The sequence below is a fragment of the Podarcis liolepis genome (assembly GCF_965112155.1).
Source record: "Podarcis liolepis genome assembly, chromosome: 7".
Lineage (NCBI taxonomy): Eukaryota > Metazoa > Chordata > Lepidosauria > Squamata > Lacertidae > Podarcis > Podarcis liolepis.
The window spans coordinates 41,550,235-41,568,645 of record NC_139561.1 but is presented as its reverse complement, the minus strand read 5'-3'; the positions used below and the strand labels follow the sequence as shown (position 1 = coordinate 41,568,645).

The 18,411-nt window shown below is 46.4% G+C and overlaps 1 protein-coding gene across 1 annotated transcript in view; it reads left to right on the top strand.

Annotated features, from left to right (window-relative positions):
- FOXL1 (forkhead box L1) overlaps positions 1-14,803 on the top strand; it is a 31,905-nt gene extending 17,102 nt beyond the window's left edge. The window contains exon 2 of the mRNA XM_083513778.1: positions 13,045-14,803. Within this exon, the coding sequence (XP_083369904.1) occupies positions 13,201-14,373 (1,173 nt within the window). The 5' untranslated portion in view covers positions 13,045-13,200 and the 3' untranslated portion in view covers positions 14,374-14,803. The remainder of the gene's footprint in view (positions 1-13,044) is intronic.
- The last annotated feature ends 3,608 nt before the right edge of the window (positions 14,804-18,411 follow it).

The window sequence follows — 18,411 nt, the reverse complement described above, 5'->3', positions numbered from 1 at the left end:
GACTAAAAATCATAAGATTTAACATTGCTTTAACCAGGTAGTAGTTCCAGTTAGGGTAGTTGGTGCTATTCTTATTCAGTGCTTTATTCAGCAATCTATTAACACAATTACTGTTGTTATTACTACTGATAATAAACATGACTATTTACACAGCATTGTAGCCAGAAAAAAATGCCTTTTGACAGTTTTCCTTCACAACCACCATGTGAGAAGCTTCACTAGTGCTTGCATTTTTACAAACTGTAGAAAACCGAGGTTGGGGGCATATGCCTTGCCTCAGTTTATGAGATTTGCACCCAGGTCCTGCAAATCCAGTGCTTGTTACCACAGCTGCAACAATTATTTAATGGCAGCTTCTTCAGTTGCTACAACCACAGAAACAATTATAGAGTAGTTCAGAATATTTCAAAGCAAGGCTGAGCAGAAAGGATTTTCTGGTCGATTCCAATGATTTGCAATAGATCACCAAGCATTTCCGTTTCTTAATTGTCTAGGGATAGCAGTACTGAGAGGATGTTTCCTACCTAAATAAGGTTGCTGAAATGAAGAAAGCAGCAATTTTGGGTGTGAAAGGCCATGCACTCAACTCAGTCCTGATAAACAAATTCCTGGGGTTCAGAATGTGCTCAGAAGGACCCTCTCTTAAAAAAACCAAATCTAAATATATGTCTTTTGCACATGGTTCCCGTGTGCAGATATTGGATTTTTAGTAACAAAGCAGCCCCAAAGCATATAAGATAAACTTGATGTCTGCCCACCCCCTGCTCTAAAGTTCTTCACATGCATGTAAAGGTAAAGGTAAAGGTAAAGGGACCCCTGACCATTTAGGTCCAGTCATGACCGACTCTGGGGTTGCGGCGCTCATCTAACTTTATTGGCCGAGGGAGCCGGCGTACAGCTTCTGGGTCGTGTGGCCAGCATGACTAAGCCGCTTCTGATGCAACCAGAGCAGCTCACGGAAATGCCATTTACCTTCCCGCTGGAGCGGTACCTATTCATCTACTTGCACATTTTGGTGTGCTTTCGAACTGCTAGGTTGGCAGGAGCAGGCATTGAGCAACAGGAGCTCACCCCATCACGGGGATTCGAACCACCAACCTTCTGATCGGCAAGTCCTATGTTACTATTCACCCCTATATTGAAGATGTGGGAGAGGACTGAGGCTGTGAGAAGGTGGTTTGCCTATTTTGTGGCTAAGGCAGCCTTTAAACCAGGGAATTTATAGCTCAGGTTTCTGAGCCACCGAGCTATATCAGCTCTCTCACACCACCAGTGTGGTGTAGCAGTTAAGGATGCCCATTGAGGGAGGTTCAGCTGAGCTCCACACTTAGCCATGAAAGCCACTGGGCAACATTGGACCAGTTACTTCCTCTTCTCTCTCCCTCCCTCTTTTTCTTTCACCTACCTCACAGGGTTGGTGTGAGGAGAAAAATGCCAGCTGCCTCGAGTTCCTTGAAGGGAAAGGTGCCAAATACATATGTACTAATTTCATGTTAATTTTATGATGATTAGAAGCCACATTAAAAAGATGATGGGCAATTCGAGCATTTTTTGAAGGCTCAAAATGCCATACTATTTTATTCTGCTCGTACACTCCAGGTTCTTGCTATTTATTTGTTTCATTTTTATACCCCCCACTTTCTCTCATGGGAGTTCAGAGTGATGAAATGACATCAAAACACAATCTATACATCATTTCTGAAAACACATTATTCAACACTAAATCCAAGTCCAGTCGTACCTTGGTTCTTAAGCGCCTTGTGACTCAAAAATTTTGGCTCGCGAACGCCGCAAACCCAGAAGTGTTCTGGTGTGCGAACTTTTTTGGGCAGCCAAATGTCCAACGTGGCTTCTGTAGCTTCTGATTGAGTGCAGGAAGCTCCTGCAGCCAATCCGAAGCAGCGCCTTGGTTTCCGAAAGTTTTCAGAAGTCAAACGGACTTCTGGAATGGATTCTGTTTGAGAACCAAGGTACGACTGTAATGTCAAGACTGCAATATACTGGGGGTGAGCTGGGGGGGGGGCTAGTAGTCCTCCAGATTTTGCTGGATTCCAATTGCTATCAGGCCCCGGCAGTATCAGAGGTGCGAACTTAAGAGCGGTGGACTCGTAATCTGGTGAACTGGGTTCGATTCCCCACTCTTCCACATGCAGCTGCTGGGTGACCTTGGGCTAGTCACACTTCTCTGAAGTCTCTCAGCCTCACTCACCTCACAGAGTGTTTGTTGTGGGGGAGGAAGGGAACGGAGATTGTTAGCTGCTTTGAGACTCCTTAGGGTAGTGATAAAGTGGGATATTAAATCCAAACTCCTCCTCCTCCTCCTCTTCTTCTTCTTCTCCCCACCCCACACAATCCATCACATGATGCAGTGCACTCACACCATTTGAGTGGCAATGCCCAGCAACTTTGGGGGGCATGGCCCCCTCAAATATTTTAGGGGGGGCGAGGCCTTCATTCCCTATAAATTGACTCCTATGGCCAGTAGTGAGGGATGATGGGACTTGTAGTTCAGGAAAACATATGGAGGGCAAAAGGTTAGCAACTCATGCTACAAACATTTGTGTTTCAAAAGCCCGCAAGAAAAACATGTCTTTAGCTCACAAATAAATGTGTACAATGTAGGAAGCAGGTGCGCTTCCCCAGGAGGCAGTTCCAGAAACGGTGCCACCATGGAGAAGGACCTGTCCCAAGCCATACTCACTGGCTGTGCTGAAGAGGACTTTGCTGCAGATCTCAAAGCACTGGCAGGCAGGAATTGGGGGAGGTGAACCTGCAAGTACTTGGTCCCTGTGCCATTTAGGGCTTTGTACAGGAGCACTACAATCTTGAATTATTGCTGATTATGATATGATAGTAATATATTAATTGATTTTAACTGATTTCATAACAATCCTATACCACTTGATTTTTTAGTAAAAAAACCTCTCAAAGCAATCTGCTTTTTTTTAATTAACAGGAAAAACAGTTGAAAACAACTATTTAAAACATTTTTAAAAATTAAAATCAATTACAAGTTTAGAACAGATGAAAATATACATAAACTTTCTACATATCTGGGCAGGCTTGCCTAAATGGAGATGTTTTTAGCAGGCACCGAAAAGAGTGCAGTAAAGGCATCTGCATGATATCAATAGGCAGGGAGTTCCAAAGTGTGGATGGTGCCAAACTAGTACTAATATTAATTCAGTTAGATTAAACTAGCCCCCTCTAGCATGTGAGGGGGCCAGTTTAATTAAATCGTATCATTTGACATTTGAATAACTGGCATTAATAATTGTATTAATTGGGCACAATTGGTATTGTCATAATGAGGCTGCTATTGGAATGATATTGGAAAATCAATCAAAAATATATTAAATAAAAGTAATAATTCAATTAATACAGTTAATGAGAAGCACAGTGTTTCTCGAACTCTTGCTAGCTGGAAATAAAAGGTATTGGAGCAATGAAATTCATTATACACTTCTTTGTAATTAAGACTACCTATCTGTGCACCCCCACTATAGAATTATCCTCCTCTCTGGGAGAAACTGAATGGAAAGTGGTAAGGCTGTACTCCTGGCAGAGGACAGCAGGCTGGTCTAGGGGAAGTTTCTTTGGGCTCTCCAGGGGTGGCAACTTGAATAAACTATTGGGGGGCCCAGGTAAGCCCCGCCCCACATAATAGATCACATGACATGGTACAAACACAATTTGAATGGCAATGCCCATGAACTTAGGGGGTGACTGATTTTCTCAAATATTTTTTTTTTGGGGGGGGCGAAGACCCCTCAGTGACTTGGCTGCTATGGGGCTCTCCAAAACATTTCCATTCATTAAGTGAAGTGGAAGGGCAGTAGTTCAGTGGTAGAGCATCTGCTTTGCATGCAGAAGTTTTGGGGTTCAATCTCCCGCTGCTTGAATCCTAATAGTGCGGCTCTCTGTATAGGCCAGTGAGCTAGATGGACCAGTGCTTTGACTCAGTAAAACTTTAATGTCCAACTCCATCCAACTCACAACCCTCCTCCCAGGTATCAGCCAGAGGGCAGGGGCAAAACTAGGCTTTATTTCACCCGGGTCAAAGATTCAGCTTGGCATCCCTCCACTCACATCTGCGGGCATACCAACACAGACTGGGAGCCTAAGTGACACGCATTGGGACGCCCCTGGAGGCCCGCAGCAAAAAACCGGCTAGCTTCACCCCCGTAGCTATTTCCCATATCGTCGTCTACCCGTGGGCGTAGCCAAGGGGGGGGGCAGCCGCCCCCCTAGATCCACAAATATTATTGTAAAGCATTCAAAGTACTCAATTATCTAAGGTTCTGTCCCCCCCCCAGCAGAAGCCTCCCCCCCCATTTATGGGGTATTACCCCTGATTTCCCAAGAAAAGCTCACAACTTTGGCTGGCTACGCCCATGCGTCTACCTGATCCTTTCTTAACTGGATATATCAGGGATTTAACCTGGGAACTTTTGCGTGCAAAGCAAGTGACTGACCGTCGAGCGACGACCTTTTCCTATTTCTCTGCCCTCTGATCATTTCCAAGGAATGAAGCCGGCTTCAGTGGAAGCTTTGGAAACTCTTTTTGCTCCTAAGTGCGGTGGCTGCTACTGATGCTCAAAGGGAAAGCTCTTTGCATATGCTCAGAAACCATTTACCCACGCCTTTCTTCTTATTGTGTTTTTTTAAATAAATGTAAATTCCCTCTCTCTCCAGCCACGAGGCGTTCTAGTCAATTTCATTCATTTTCGGCAATGGAGAAGAGACATTAAATTAGCCAATCACAAGCTCGGGGGCCTTTGATTGGTGGCCTGAGCGTCTCTAGTGTGTTACCGTATTTCTCCTCATTCTAGGAAACTGCCGCATTTTTTTTTCCTTTTTAAGTGTCCCATCCACCCCACCCTTACAAACGTGGCCAGCGTCAGTTCTTTCTGGAGTCGCGTGCAAACCTGCTCCTAAATCCGACTACCCTGCGCTCTAAAGGAGTATTATTTATTATGGCCCTTTTTAAATCCTCCCACTACCCTTTTGTCGCGGAGAGCGCGCCGATATTCCAGCCGTCTTTCCCACGAAAGGGTTAGGCAGAGGAAAAAAAGAGAGAGAGATGGTAACTTCCTTGGGGACTTCACTTCGGTTTCCCCGCGATTTGAGCTCCGGAGCCAGCTGATGAGCCAGAACCACCCGGAACTTTGATCCGCACTCACTTTTATGATCCGAATTGATGTTCAGGGGGGAGCGGGCGGGGATACTTCGAACGACTGGCTCCTGAGTCAAGATTCTATTTTCATCAACCTCGCCCCACGCCCCGGCTGCCCATTGTCCTTACACAGCAGATGCTCTCCGGTCCTCAGTCATGGAAACCCCACCGAAATCATTGAGTGGACTTAATTGCTTAATATGTTCAGGAGTCGGGATCTGGTGGCTTCAGGAAGACTGAAGAGGAGGCAACCGCACCCATTCGATCCACTCTTTCTCTCCTGGTTTTTAATTTTGGCATTCTTTCCTCAAAAAGTAACCCCATTTATTTTAACAGAATTTATTTCCGGGTAAGTGTGCTTGGCACTGCGGGTGGAATGTTTTTCTTCTCCCTTTTTTCTTCCATGAATTTGGATCTTAAAACCACGTGTTTCCCCTCTTCACGTTCAAGCTCTGCAACGGGCATGTTACATTATGGATGTATGTTTACCTGTGTTCTTAATAGGTATTATTTATTTCATACCCATCTAGTAGTCATTCTGTTTTTATTTATCCTTCAAATATTTAATAAAGCACAAGGGGTTTTGACTTTCAATCAGCTTTTGATGTTCACAGCTTTGGCCCGGCTTTCAAAGCACCCCTCTCAAGCTTAAAACTATTTCAGTAATGATGCAAGTAAATGGATTCGCAAATATAAGAGCTTGCATCATACATAAATCATAATGAATACTCAAATATTAAATGTGCTGCTGCTCTCTCTCTCTCTGTGTGTGTAAACACATACATACAAGTTGCAATTCTATGCACAGATCTTTGGGAGTAAATCCCATTGATAGCACATCAGATGGGGAGTAAGACCCATTGAAATTAATGAGTTTTCTTCTAAGTAAATGTGCATAGGACAGGGCTGATAAACATATAATTAAGTACCTGCACACACAGTCTCAAGCGTGTGTGTTTGTGTATCTCATGAACACACACTTTCTGTTTCTCAAATGATAGGAAAACTAAATACATTTATATACATTATGTAACATAAAACATAACATAACACAACACAGCAAAACATAACATAACATAACAATAACATCTAGACAAGATAAAAATCAAAACAGTTATGTAGATACAATTATAATAATGGGGAATGCATAATAAAATGCAGATTCTTGTAACAGCAGCAGCAGCAGCAGCATAAAAAATAAAAGAGGGGAAAATCAGCAGCAAAGTATCTAAAATGCAAAAACTGTGAACTGATACAGAATCTCCTCCCTATCCAAAGCTAGCTCTTAATCCTGGCCTCCAAAGAAAACGACAGGCCCTGCCAGCTCTCATCTGTGACCTTTTCTTTCCTCTACCTTTGCCCTTCCCTTTTTGGTTTGCCCCATAAATATTTCTGCAAATGCTGGAGTTCTTCCAAGCTTTCTGATACTTCCTTTATATGGATGGTGCCATTTGGGCGTATAAAGTTCTGCACTTTGTTATTTTTTTACACACACACATTGAATTTACTTATTGCATTTATATCACACCTTTTCCTCCAAGGATCTCAAGGTGGCATACATGGTCCTTCCCCTTCTCAACCAGTCCCCAAAACAACGCTGTTGAGAGGCACAGTGATGGATCAATGTTATGTCACCCTGTGAGCTCCTCGGCTGAGTGTGGATTTGAACCCTGGTCCGGCCTAGACCAACACTCCATCTATATCATAGCTAGCAGTCATTGATAGAGCTCTCTTCTCCAAATTTATCCACTTCCAATTGAAAGCTATCTAAAGTAGTGACCATCCACACATTGTGGAGCAACCAGAATTTTGTTGGACCAGTAGACTAAGTCTACAAGGAACCCTCCAACTCATAAGAAGTCCAAGCTTGCTGGAGCAGGCAAGTGGCCCATCTAGTCCAGCATCCTGTTCTTACAGTGGCCAAGCAAATGTTTATAGGATGCCCACAAACAGGATCTGAGAGCAAGAGCATTCTCTGCACTTGGGATTCCTAGCAACTGGTATTCAGAAGCACACTGCCTCCCACACTGGAGGTAGACATCCATGATTTCTAGCACTGAGAAGGAAAAACAAAATCTTTCCACATTCATTTTCTCCACACTATTCACCTCAGCTATAGCTTCCCACCCTCACCCCACCCCACCCCACACAGAACTCAGACTGAAAAATACCCCCCACATCCACCCTGATATAAAATGCAGTACAATATTATTTTCAGTAATAAATCCCTAGCATAGTACTTGCCTTTTCATAGTTGCTACATGCTGCTCTTATATATGGAGGTTCCATTTTGATATCATGGCTAAGTCAATCATACCCGCCCCCCCCCCCCGCAAACCACCTAGATTTGCTTAACCCCACTTGTAGTGATTTATGTATAAGGACATATGAACATGTCTTGATTCAAGGCAAAGAGTGAAGACCTCTGCCCAACACTGAAGTGCTGCCCCTCTTCTCTGAAAATATCTTCAACCAGTCTCCTTTCCCCCATCTCAGATTGTGTGATTTAGCTGTGTGATTTTGCCCGTGCACTCTCAATCAAGCCAATTTCCAAAGTGATAGGAACTAGTAACTTGATTTTTTTTGGAAAACGGAAACAGATGGTTCACAGGGTGATAAATTTACCCCCTTATCTGAGTTGCAGGAAAGGGGGGTGGAGCTTGTGGGACAGAAAAGGGGAGGGCATAAGGAAGCAAAGTTTGTGTGCATGTGCGTGAGTGTGCGGGATCCTCTATTTTGCCATACTTACTCTGCCCCCACACATACCTTTTTTTCTGAATTGCAACCACCTTTGATGCAACCCATGACGCCAGTAAATAAAAATAGAGATAAATATCAAGCCCACTGAACGTTTACACAAAACCCAAGCATCCCAAATGCCTAATGTAAGCACCAAGCAGCTGTGTGCACTTCTAAAGTTGTTATAAATCCCTTTCTTTGTTATAAACAGGAAAGTACATAATATAAAGCAACAGGCCTGAGCACACGGAGACTCAGGCTCCCCTGGGACTTTGCCAAGTATTCCCCTCTTCGTGACGTTTTGGGGATTGCCATTTCAGTGTGACCTCAAAACAGAGGTCATAAAATCATAACCATAATATAATAACCTAAGCCAAACCCAGTGGGGTCTTGGGGGTAGGGAAATACAAAATTGATTGGTGATGGTGGTGGGAGATCAGGCCCTCAAATTGGGGGCTAGTCACCTCTGGAGTATGGCTTCCTAACACATCCTTTTCTTTATAGAACCTGAAGCACACCAGCACATTGAAAGGCTGTGTTCCTGAGCTTGTACATGTTCTGATTGGTTATATTGTTCTTTTCCAGAGCACCCATGTAAATTGGCCTGCTTTCCTTCTTCAAAGCAAATAAAGGATATTGAAAAGATACTTTTGAGACGATGTGTGTTTTTAACAAGTTGCGCTGAAAGATTTATAATTGTGCATTCAAACAGAAACCCATGTTTATGGATTTGCTCCAGCACTGATGTTCTTTGCCCACAAACAAAATGGTACTGGTTCTTTCTAGGTTTGCTTTTGTGGTGGTGGGGTGTGGCAGGGACTTGGACATGGCAAGGGTTCCACCCCAAATGGCCCCAACTCCTCCTAATCACTTTGGTTTGAACTTGCTTGCCCACTGTCCAGTGGTGGTTGGTGCTGGACGTTGGGACTGATAGGGCAGAGGGTGGGGAGGTCCATAGTAGGCAGAGTCAGAGCCAATGAGAGGGGAAGCTAATTCTTTCTAGTCCCCCCACCACCTTCTTCTCTCTGCTGAGTTCTGCATGGGCAATGCAGGGACTGAGGAAGAAGCTGACAGCCAGTGCTGGTTGCTTGAAGGCAGACAGGTGACACCTGGTGGAAGTTGGTGGAGCAGTGTACCATTGACTGTAATAGTCCATTCTCCACTGCCTCTGTCTCTGGGTCTAATGCACATCACTACCTCAGAGGGAGAGGGCAAGGCTGCTGAAGGCTGCTGTTCCATGCTGCTGTCACTACTCACACATCAGGAAAGGATAGGTCAACAACAGCAAACAGTAGACAGCTCTGGGAGTTGGCAGTGCCCTCCCCACTCTGTTGGAGTGGGGGTTTCATCAGCAGGCTGTCAATGCTTACCCACGCCAGCCCTGCCACATGCATAAAATCCTGTTCTTCTCGTGATCTTTGAGCCACCTTCCCATGCTGCTTCATGTGAGGTTTCAAATGCATTGCAGGCTCACTTCTCAAGACAAATCAGGAGAGACTATCTGAAGAAGTGTGCATGCACATGAAAGCTCATACCAATAACAAACTTACTTGGTCTCTAAGGTACTACTGGAAGGATTTTTTTTGTTTTGTTTCTCTATTGTCAGTTTGTTGTGGTTGGTCACCAGACCACATGGACAACAGGGCGTGTTGCAGAACCAACACACAGAACTGTGGCCTTCCAGATGTTGTTGGACTTCAACTCCCATCAGCCTCAGACAGCAAGGCAAATGGAGGATAGGAGCCATAGGAGCCAACTCCTAGGGGTCGTGGGGGCTTTGGCCCCCACAATAAAATATTCAAGAGGGCAGGCCCCCACAAAGTCGATGCACATTCCCATTCAAATGGTGTGTGTGCATTGTGTCATGTGATCCATTAAGGGGGGGCTTACCCCCCAATATTTTATGATGGGAGCCATGGAGGATAGGAGTCCAGCAACATCTGGAGGGCCGCAGGTTCCCCATCTGTGAGCTACCAGAATGAACATTTTGTTTAAAACAAGTTTATTTTCATGCTTTTATTTCCTACATTTGCAATGTTTACAGCTGACACAATCCAAATGCCAGCCTGTTTTCACACTAGGAAGTAAAAGAAGAAGAAGAAACCCTAGAAAAAAAGGGAGAAGTGTTGTGGTGCCTTTACTCTCTTGTGTTCTTTGCAACACGTGTGAATGCTGCCAGTGCAAGGTTGAGCGTGGGAGAGAAATTGCACACTCACAAGCGCCATATACCACACAGGTTTTACATTGGTACTGACAGGCTGATTTAAGGAAAAGCAGACACAAGAGGCAGCCTGGTTTTTCTTTTTTTCTTTTCTACAAGGCTTCAATTGGCTTAGTTTTAAATCAGCTCCGGATGTCAATGTAACCTATTGGCTGAGATGCAACACACACATGAGATTGTTCTGCTGAGTTCTCTCCAGGGGTGGATGGACCTGCCAAGAGGCAGCTGGTCTGGGGGGGTGGAATCATGAAAGGACAGCAAATGGTCAAGTTCTTTACTTTCTCCAGTCCCCATGTTGGGTTTCTGCCACAGGCACCAAAACGTTCAACACCATCACATGTCATCTCTTGTATTAACTGCAGTTGCACATAGGATAAGTTGTGGGAGAGGGGCTTAGGCATCAGAGATGGCTGGTGTCTGTTGGAACTGGTGGGGCAGAAGGCAAAGAGACCAGCAGAAGGTGGAGCCAGAGCCAATCACAGGTGCAGCCAACTAATTTTAGTTTTGCCATCATCGCTGCTGCTCTCTATAAGGGACAACACAGAGAGTAAGTAGGAAGCTGACAGCCTAGACTGGTTGTAAAGAAGCAGGAAGTGAGGGTGTAGCTAAGGGCAGACCAAGATTGGTGGAGCAGTGCCCCATGTGCCCTAATGAACCAGCCTCCATTGTCAAGCATCTTTCTTGGGGTCACTTATAGCAGGGGAAAGAATATGTCATGGTAGAGGCTTTGGTCCTTCGTGCACATACTCATTCCCTTCTTCTCTAATAAATTTTGGGAAGTTTTTCCAAGCACTCTCAGACCTGGGAGAATTAATTGGTATACAATCTGATTGATATACAGGGCAAGCATAAATGAGCCCCGAGGCTGCAATACAATGCACAGTTATTGGGGAGTAAGCTGCTCTGAATTCAGTGGAATCCCCCCCCAATAAATACGCGTAGGGCTGGGTTTTAGTGGGAGGGAGGCACATGAAACAACATTTAAAGAATTACATGGTGTGTGGAAAGAGGGCCGTAGAATCGTTTTTCTCCCTTTCTTATTTCACAAGATTTATATACTGCTTGATTGTAGTAAAGCATAAAAGCAGTTTACAAAAAGAGTAACTCCAGAGCTGGGATTGTTCAGTGGCACTGACTACAGGACAAAAGAAAGTCCATCTTCACAAACCAGGCAGAATTAAGCTATGGAATTCATTCAGAAGATGTGCTGCTGCTGGCTACCAGAATAGATTCTCCAAAGGGACATCTCATTAGACCAGTTATTGGATTGGAAGAAATCCATATACCAAGGACTCATAATAAATTGGCGCGGGGGGAGGGGGTTGCTTTTGTACCCTGCTTGTGGGTTTCTTCTCAAAAACGCATCTGGCAACCCACTGCTGAAACAGAAAGCTGTTCTGGCCTGATCCAGATGGGCTGATCCAGATGGGCTGGGGTGGGCAACCAGTGGTTTTCCAGATATTGATGGATGCCAGTTCCCACAATCTTTGACCATGCTGGCTGAAAATGAAAGGCACTGGAGTCCAGAGAGATAAGAAGATAATAAGAGCCCTGTTGAATCAGTTGCCAGGCCCATCCAGTCCAGCAAGCTGCTCCAACAGTGACAGCAGATGTCTCTGGAAAGCCCAGATGTGGTAGACAAGCACAATGGGTTTCTTCTGCTCCTGATCTGCAGAACCTGATGCTCAGAAGTACACAAGATGCAACATGACTAGTAGCCATTGATTGCTTCTCCCATGCATTTGTCTCTCTTTTAAAGTGCCCTGGAGCTTCCCACCATTATCTTGGAGTCCCCAATTCCACAACTATTTCTTTCCTGAAATCTCCCAACATCTGGAGGGCCACAGCACACATAGCCCTGTCCTTGTAGTAGGGTAGGGATGGAGAATCTGTGGCCCTCCAGATGCTGCTGATTACAATTCCCATTATCTCTAACTGTTGGCCATGCTGGCTGGGGCTGATGGGAGTTGGAGTTCCAACAACATTTGAAGGGCCACAGATAGGAGTTTAGTATAGGGATAGAGAAAGCGACCTTCTACTGAGTCAGTCCATTGGTCCACCAAGTCCAGTATTGTCTACACTGAGCTCCCTGAAGATGCTGGGGCCTGAACCTGGGACCTTCTGCATGCAGACCAGATGCTCTCTCACTGAAATATAGCAAGAAGGTACAGGAAGCTACCTTATACAGAGTCAAATTGTTGGTCCATCTAGCCCAGTATTGTCTACACTGACTGGCAGCAGTTCTCCTGCAATTCTGGCAGGGGAAATCCCAGCCCTACCTGGGGACGCCGCAGATTGGGCCTGGGACCTTCTGCATGCAGAGCACATGCTCTGCCACTGAGCCACGGCCCTTCCCCATCCCCGGAATGGAAAGAGAGCCAGAAAGCCAGGATAACGAGCTCCCCGCTGGCTCCCCGTCTTTTCCCTTCTAAGCTGCAGCAGCGAATAAGATCTCTTGCTTTTGTGTGTGCTTCCAGGGGTTGGGGTGGGTGGGAGGAAGGAGCGGGGTGGGGTGGGGGTGGGTGGACGTGAGATTTCAAACATCAGATCAGTGCGTTTATATATTGGGTGCCCGGAAATTTTTCCAAATAAACACAGCTTGATTCGTCTTGGGTGGGCAGACTTATCAACAGACTAATGCTATAAACAAATGAAGGGAGCGCGGGGGAGACCCATTGGCTGGTACGGCCGAGCCACGTGGAACGGCTGCAGTCGCCGCGCAGAGTTCTAATTAATGTGGGTGGGCCGAGGGCGCACAAACGGCTGTTTATCGGAGACAATTTATTTTCCAGCGCTAAGTCAACATATAATCGCAAACTTACAACAATTATTTCACATTTCCTCCCGCCCCCCCTTCTTCTTCTCCTTTCTCTCTCTCCCCCATCCACCCCCCTTGGGGGAAAAAAAGCGCTATGAAGCAGCGACAGGAGGGGAAGAGCCCAAAGCGAGGCGAGCAGGGACGGGCGCCACCACGATCCTCGCAGCGCAGGCAGATCTGGGGGAGTCCTAGAGGGAGCCCCACTTTCCCTTAGCCCTGGCAAGCCCGAGTCACTTCGGATCTGCCATGAGCCAGCTGTACAGAGGCTCCCTCCCCGCTGCCCTGGGCAGCTCCCCCATGGTATACCTGTACGGGACAGAGCGGGGAGGGCTCCCCGGGGCTCTGGGCTTCGCCTCGACGGGGGTGCTGTCGCGGCAGGAGCCTCCGCAGAAGCCTCCGTACAGCTACATCGCGCTGATCGCCATGGCGATCAAGGAAGCGCCGGAGCAGAAGGTGACGCTCAACGGGATCTACCAGTTCATCATGGAGAGATTCCCGTTCTACCACGACAACAAGCAGGGCTGGCAGAACTCCATCCGGCACAACCTCTCGCTCAACGACTGCTTCGTCAAAGTCCCCCGGGAGAAGGGGCGGCCGGGCAAAGGGAGCTACTGGACGCTGGACCCCCGGTGCCTCGACATGTTCGAGCACGGGAACTACCGGCGGAGGAAGAGGAAGCCCAAAGCAGCGGGGAGCGCCGTCGGTGGAGAGGATGCCGAGGGGATGGAGAGGGACGGAGAAGCCTCTTCTGGTGGTGGTGCAGAGGCGCCTGAGGAGCAAGGCAAGAAGTCTCGGGAGAGCCACCGCCATTACCATCACCACCACCATCTCCTCACCACTAGCTCCGCCGTCGAGGAAGACCTGGCGCCAACTTTGGGCAAGGATGAAGACTCCAGGGTCAGGCTGGACCTCACGAAGGGAGGGGAGAAAGGAGGAGGGAACGGCCCTGGATCAGGCCCAAGCGGACTCCGCCATCACCTCCAGGTGACCCCGTCCGGATGCGCGACTATTAGGAGCCACTCGGCGCGCCCCGAGTCTTCCCTGAAGGATCACGCGCTCGTCGAGGGAGAGGGCGCCTTGGGGGATGCTGGGGCGAGGTTCCCCCAGGAATCGGCACCTTCAGGGGCACCCGCAGCCAACCCGGCGGACCCCGACGCCCCGAGGAGTTCCGCTAAGCCTCAGAGTTTCAGCATAGACAGCATCCTCTCCAAGAAAGCCCTCCACAGGCCGGCCAAAGGCATCTCCAAACTGGACGGCCTCGCCGGCGATTGCCTCCTCGCCGGCGTCGAGACGCGCACGGCTTTCAACGCTTCGCTGGTGCTAGATTCCCAGATTCAAGGGAGATTTTACCAGCTGGGAATCCCTTTCCTGTCTTACGTGCCTCTCCGCTTCCCTGAGACGGTGTTTCACTTCCAGTAAACCCGCCCTCGACGGCCGCTCGCTTCTGAGTCGGTTCCGAAGACGCTGCAAACCAAGGAGACGTCGGACAGGTGGGTGGCTCGGTATGCCTGCCGAGGGAGACTGGGATGGGATTCTCACATGCAGTGTCTAACCCGGGTCAGCCCTCTCAAGTCTTCCTCCCCACCCTCCAAAAAACAGCGGAAATCGTCTGTCTTGATCTCTGGAATGTAAACGCCTGTTACGCTACTCCTTTACTTCGAAGTCGGCTCAGCTGATTGCTTTCACTTCGAGTCATTTTCACTTTCGAGCTCGAAGACGATCTTCGGGAAGCGCCGCGGCTTGCTTAACTGCTTTGCGGATCGCACCTCCAAAGGGAATGAGTTCATTCCTGGACTTGGGGCGTCCCCCACGCACCCACCCACCCACTTGCTTGTTTGATAGATAATGTATGAACTTGCTAGGTGGTACGACCCGGTGCCCACTTTCCTGGGGAAACTTTCCTTTCGATTAAAGCGTGCCTAGGATTGCGTTGCGAGGCTGAGACCTTAAGCAAACCGGGCTCAGCAGTCCATCTCACGAAAACGCTGCGTGGGATTTACTTCTGAGTAAACAGAACATGCAAATCACGTTCTGGGCAGCGGAATTTCAGTTTTCTCTTCATCTCTTTCCCTCCCCGGTTCTGTGCCTCTCTCATTCTTTTATTCCAGTCGTTTTTGCATGTCTGATTTGATAGTCTCTGGCCTCCGAAGAAATGGCACCTAATCGTTTCGTTCAAAGTGACCGTCGACGTTTTCTGAAATGGGAAATAAAGTGCCGTAGAATTCTGAATGAATACGAATACAGCTGTTTTCTAAATAATAATAATAATAACAATAATAATCCATGCTGAATTGGCTTTCCCCCCTACACACACACACACACGCACACAGGCGCGCAGCTCTAGGTGGGGGTCATTTCAGACGGTTTGCTTTTCAATAGCGTGTCTTTGTTTAGACAGAAAACATAGCACATGGTGCTTTTTGGGGGGCGGGGGGTGAGCTGTCTGCATCTCAAACTGGACCTCGTTAGAGTCACAAACAAAACAACTGATCACTCTAAAGAACCCCCACCTGAAGCCCTGCTTAAAGGAAAGCTAGGGAAACCCTCCAGAAATATGAATTAACACTTTCTCCTAGCTTTTAATAATAATATTATTTTTTAAAAAAATCTAAAGTTACATCATAGACAATCTTTTATTCTTGCTATAAATAAACAAGGCTCTCTTTTGTATATTAGTCATAAAATATCTTTATGATTTTTTTTGTCATAAAAAGCCTATTTTTTGAATTTTCATTATGAAACAAAAACCTATATTCAATAAAATATTTTGTCAAAACAAGGCTTAATTATTCATTTTGTCGTTTTTGACCATTACTTCCTATGCAGGGTGGGATGTGTGTGTATTTGATGATGACAACATGCTCAGAAGGCCAAGAACCTATGCATGGCAGCTGACAAGTAAATGTATCACATTGTTTTCAGTAGGATTCATTCCCCAATAAATGTGCAGAGGCTTTGGGGAGGACCATAGCTCAGTGGCAGAGCATCTGCTTTGCATGCAGAAGGTCCCAGGTTCAATCCCTGGCATCTCCAAGTGGGGCTAAGAGTGTATCCTGCCTGAAACTTTGAGAGCTTCTGGCAGTCAGTGTAGACAATACTGAGCTAGACTGCCCAATGCTACCCAAGTGGGGAATCCTGCCCACCACAAACAACAGGTTTTATGCGCCCCCAAATTTAGTTTAGCTGTTGACCTTTCTTGGGGGAGACCCAGAATTGTTGAGCTTTTTTTTTGGGGGGGATTGCTCACCTGTAACAGAGCGACGGAGGGGGTGGGGACTTCTACTCCATTGCTTTTCACTGCTGCCAATTGAGAGGGACTGGTATGCAGTAAGAATACATTTGATGCCCCCCAGAATTTGATGCCCGGGTGCACCACACCCCTTGCACCCCTGGGTAAAGACAGCTCTGAGGAAAACTCATCTTTATTCATGATGAGGTAAAAGTAAATTCAAGAAATTATAGTAAAACACAATAGCACCATCTTATGCATGTTTACTCAAGAGTAAGCCACATGAAGTTCAATGGGCTTAGTCACAGCACGTAAATGTGTACAAGGTTAGAAGCTTCATATCAAAAACAGATTCAAGAGTTGGCCTGGAAGTCTGGCTTTGCTTCACAGGCAGAAGCTATTGGGCTCAGTCCCTGACACCTCTAGGCAAGACTGTCTGAAACGCTTGAAAGCTACAGCCTGTCATTGTTGACAATGCTGAAGTCAATGGGCCAATTGGTCTGACTCAGTGTCCGGTGGCTTCCTGTGTTCCTCTCTCATGCCCTTCTGGAGCCTATAAATGGCAGCCTTGCTGGAGAAGAACCTTCCTGAAGGAAAACCAAAGTTAGATGAACCTGCAGCCCTTGCATGGCTATAAGCTCCTTCGTCCCTGACCATTAGCCATACCAGCTGGGGCTGATGGCAGTTATTGAACCCCAACAATCATTTGGGAGGGCCACAGGTCCCCCATCCACTTCACAGTGTAACTGATGCACCCCACCTCTGGTTTTCTAAAGAAAAGAGTTCTGTTAGGGCAATCACACATCTCCCCAACAAACCAAGCTTAAAATAGAATAATTGCTGGGGAAATGCAATTCTCCTTCTTTTCTCCACAAAATAGCTATTGGAAGTTGGAGTCATGCCCACAATGTGCTTGGATGTAGAATAATAGGCTATATTAATGAAATCATTTGTGTTTGATAATTATATATTGATGTTTATTAATGGCATTGACAAATGTTTATACAGTGGTACCTCTGGTTACGAACCTAATTCATTCTGGAGGTCTGTTCTTAACCTGAAACCGTTCTTAACCTGAGGTAACTTTAGCTAATGGGGCTTCCTGCTGCTGCCGCGCCGCTGGCGCGTGATTTCTGTTCTCATCCTGAGGTAAAGTTCTTAACCTGAGATACTATTTCTGGGTTAGTGGAGTCTGTAACCCAAAGTGTTTGTAACCTGAGGTGTTTGTAACCCAAGGTACCACTGTAGTTATATTAATATTTACTGTTGATGTTTGTAATCTGCCAGCAGTATATACACATGGGGTTTTATTGCTCTCTCTTTCTCTCTCTCTGTGTATCTTGGATGGCTTTAAAAACAACTGGAGAAATTTGCAGATGAAGATGATGACTATATCAGTCATTTGACCACTGTCCTCAGCCATTTGAAGAAAAAAAAATAAAAAAATCTCCTGCACCCTTTGAGGATGCTGTCCAGACAAGGGTGACAAATATGGCGGCAGGCCAGGACACCAAGCCCTCGGAGGAGTGGTTGAAGGAGAAGGACATGTTTAGAGTAAAGAAGAGGCACTAGGCTAGCCATCATCAAACAGCTGAAGTGCTTCCACATAGATGGTGAAACAAATTTCACATAGATGGTGAAACAAATCTTCTGAAAGTAGGTCCTGAACCAACAGGCAAAAATATAAAAATAATAATGTCTAAAGGTTACATGAAATATCCTACTCCTCAGAGGATGATGGATTCTCTTGAAGTTTCTTAACAGAGGCTGGCTGGCTACCTATCAGGTTCTTTGCAGGAGTGAAGAAGTAATAAGAACCACCTTGTTGGTGTTTCTTCTTACACACCATGTTAGTCAAAACCCACAAGTTTCTTGCTGTTGTCAAATGGTCCTCACCAACTCAGGGAATGACTAACAACACTCCTGGAGATGAGCTCAGTGTTGCAGCTGGAATATACAGTAAAATATACTAGTTTATGGAAGGAACCTTAGTATTCCAGAGGCAAGATGGAATGGGGTATCCATTTTCTCCCCAGGCCTGTTTCACTCTTCAAGGAGGAAAGAAAGTCCTTATTACAAAGTTCAGGCTTGCACCCCTCCCCTCCTGACACACCACTGCAACATCCTGGTTCTTCATAACCACACCACTTCACCCTCCAGCTGCCAAGTTCCTGTAAATTCCTACCCAAATGGGAAATGCTTGGTTTTGTGTGCAGGGTCAGAGCCGC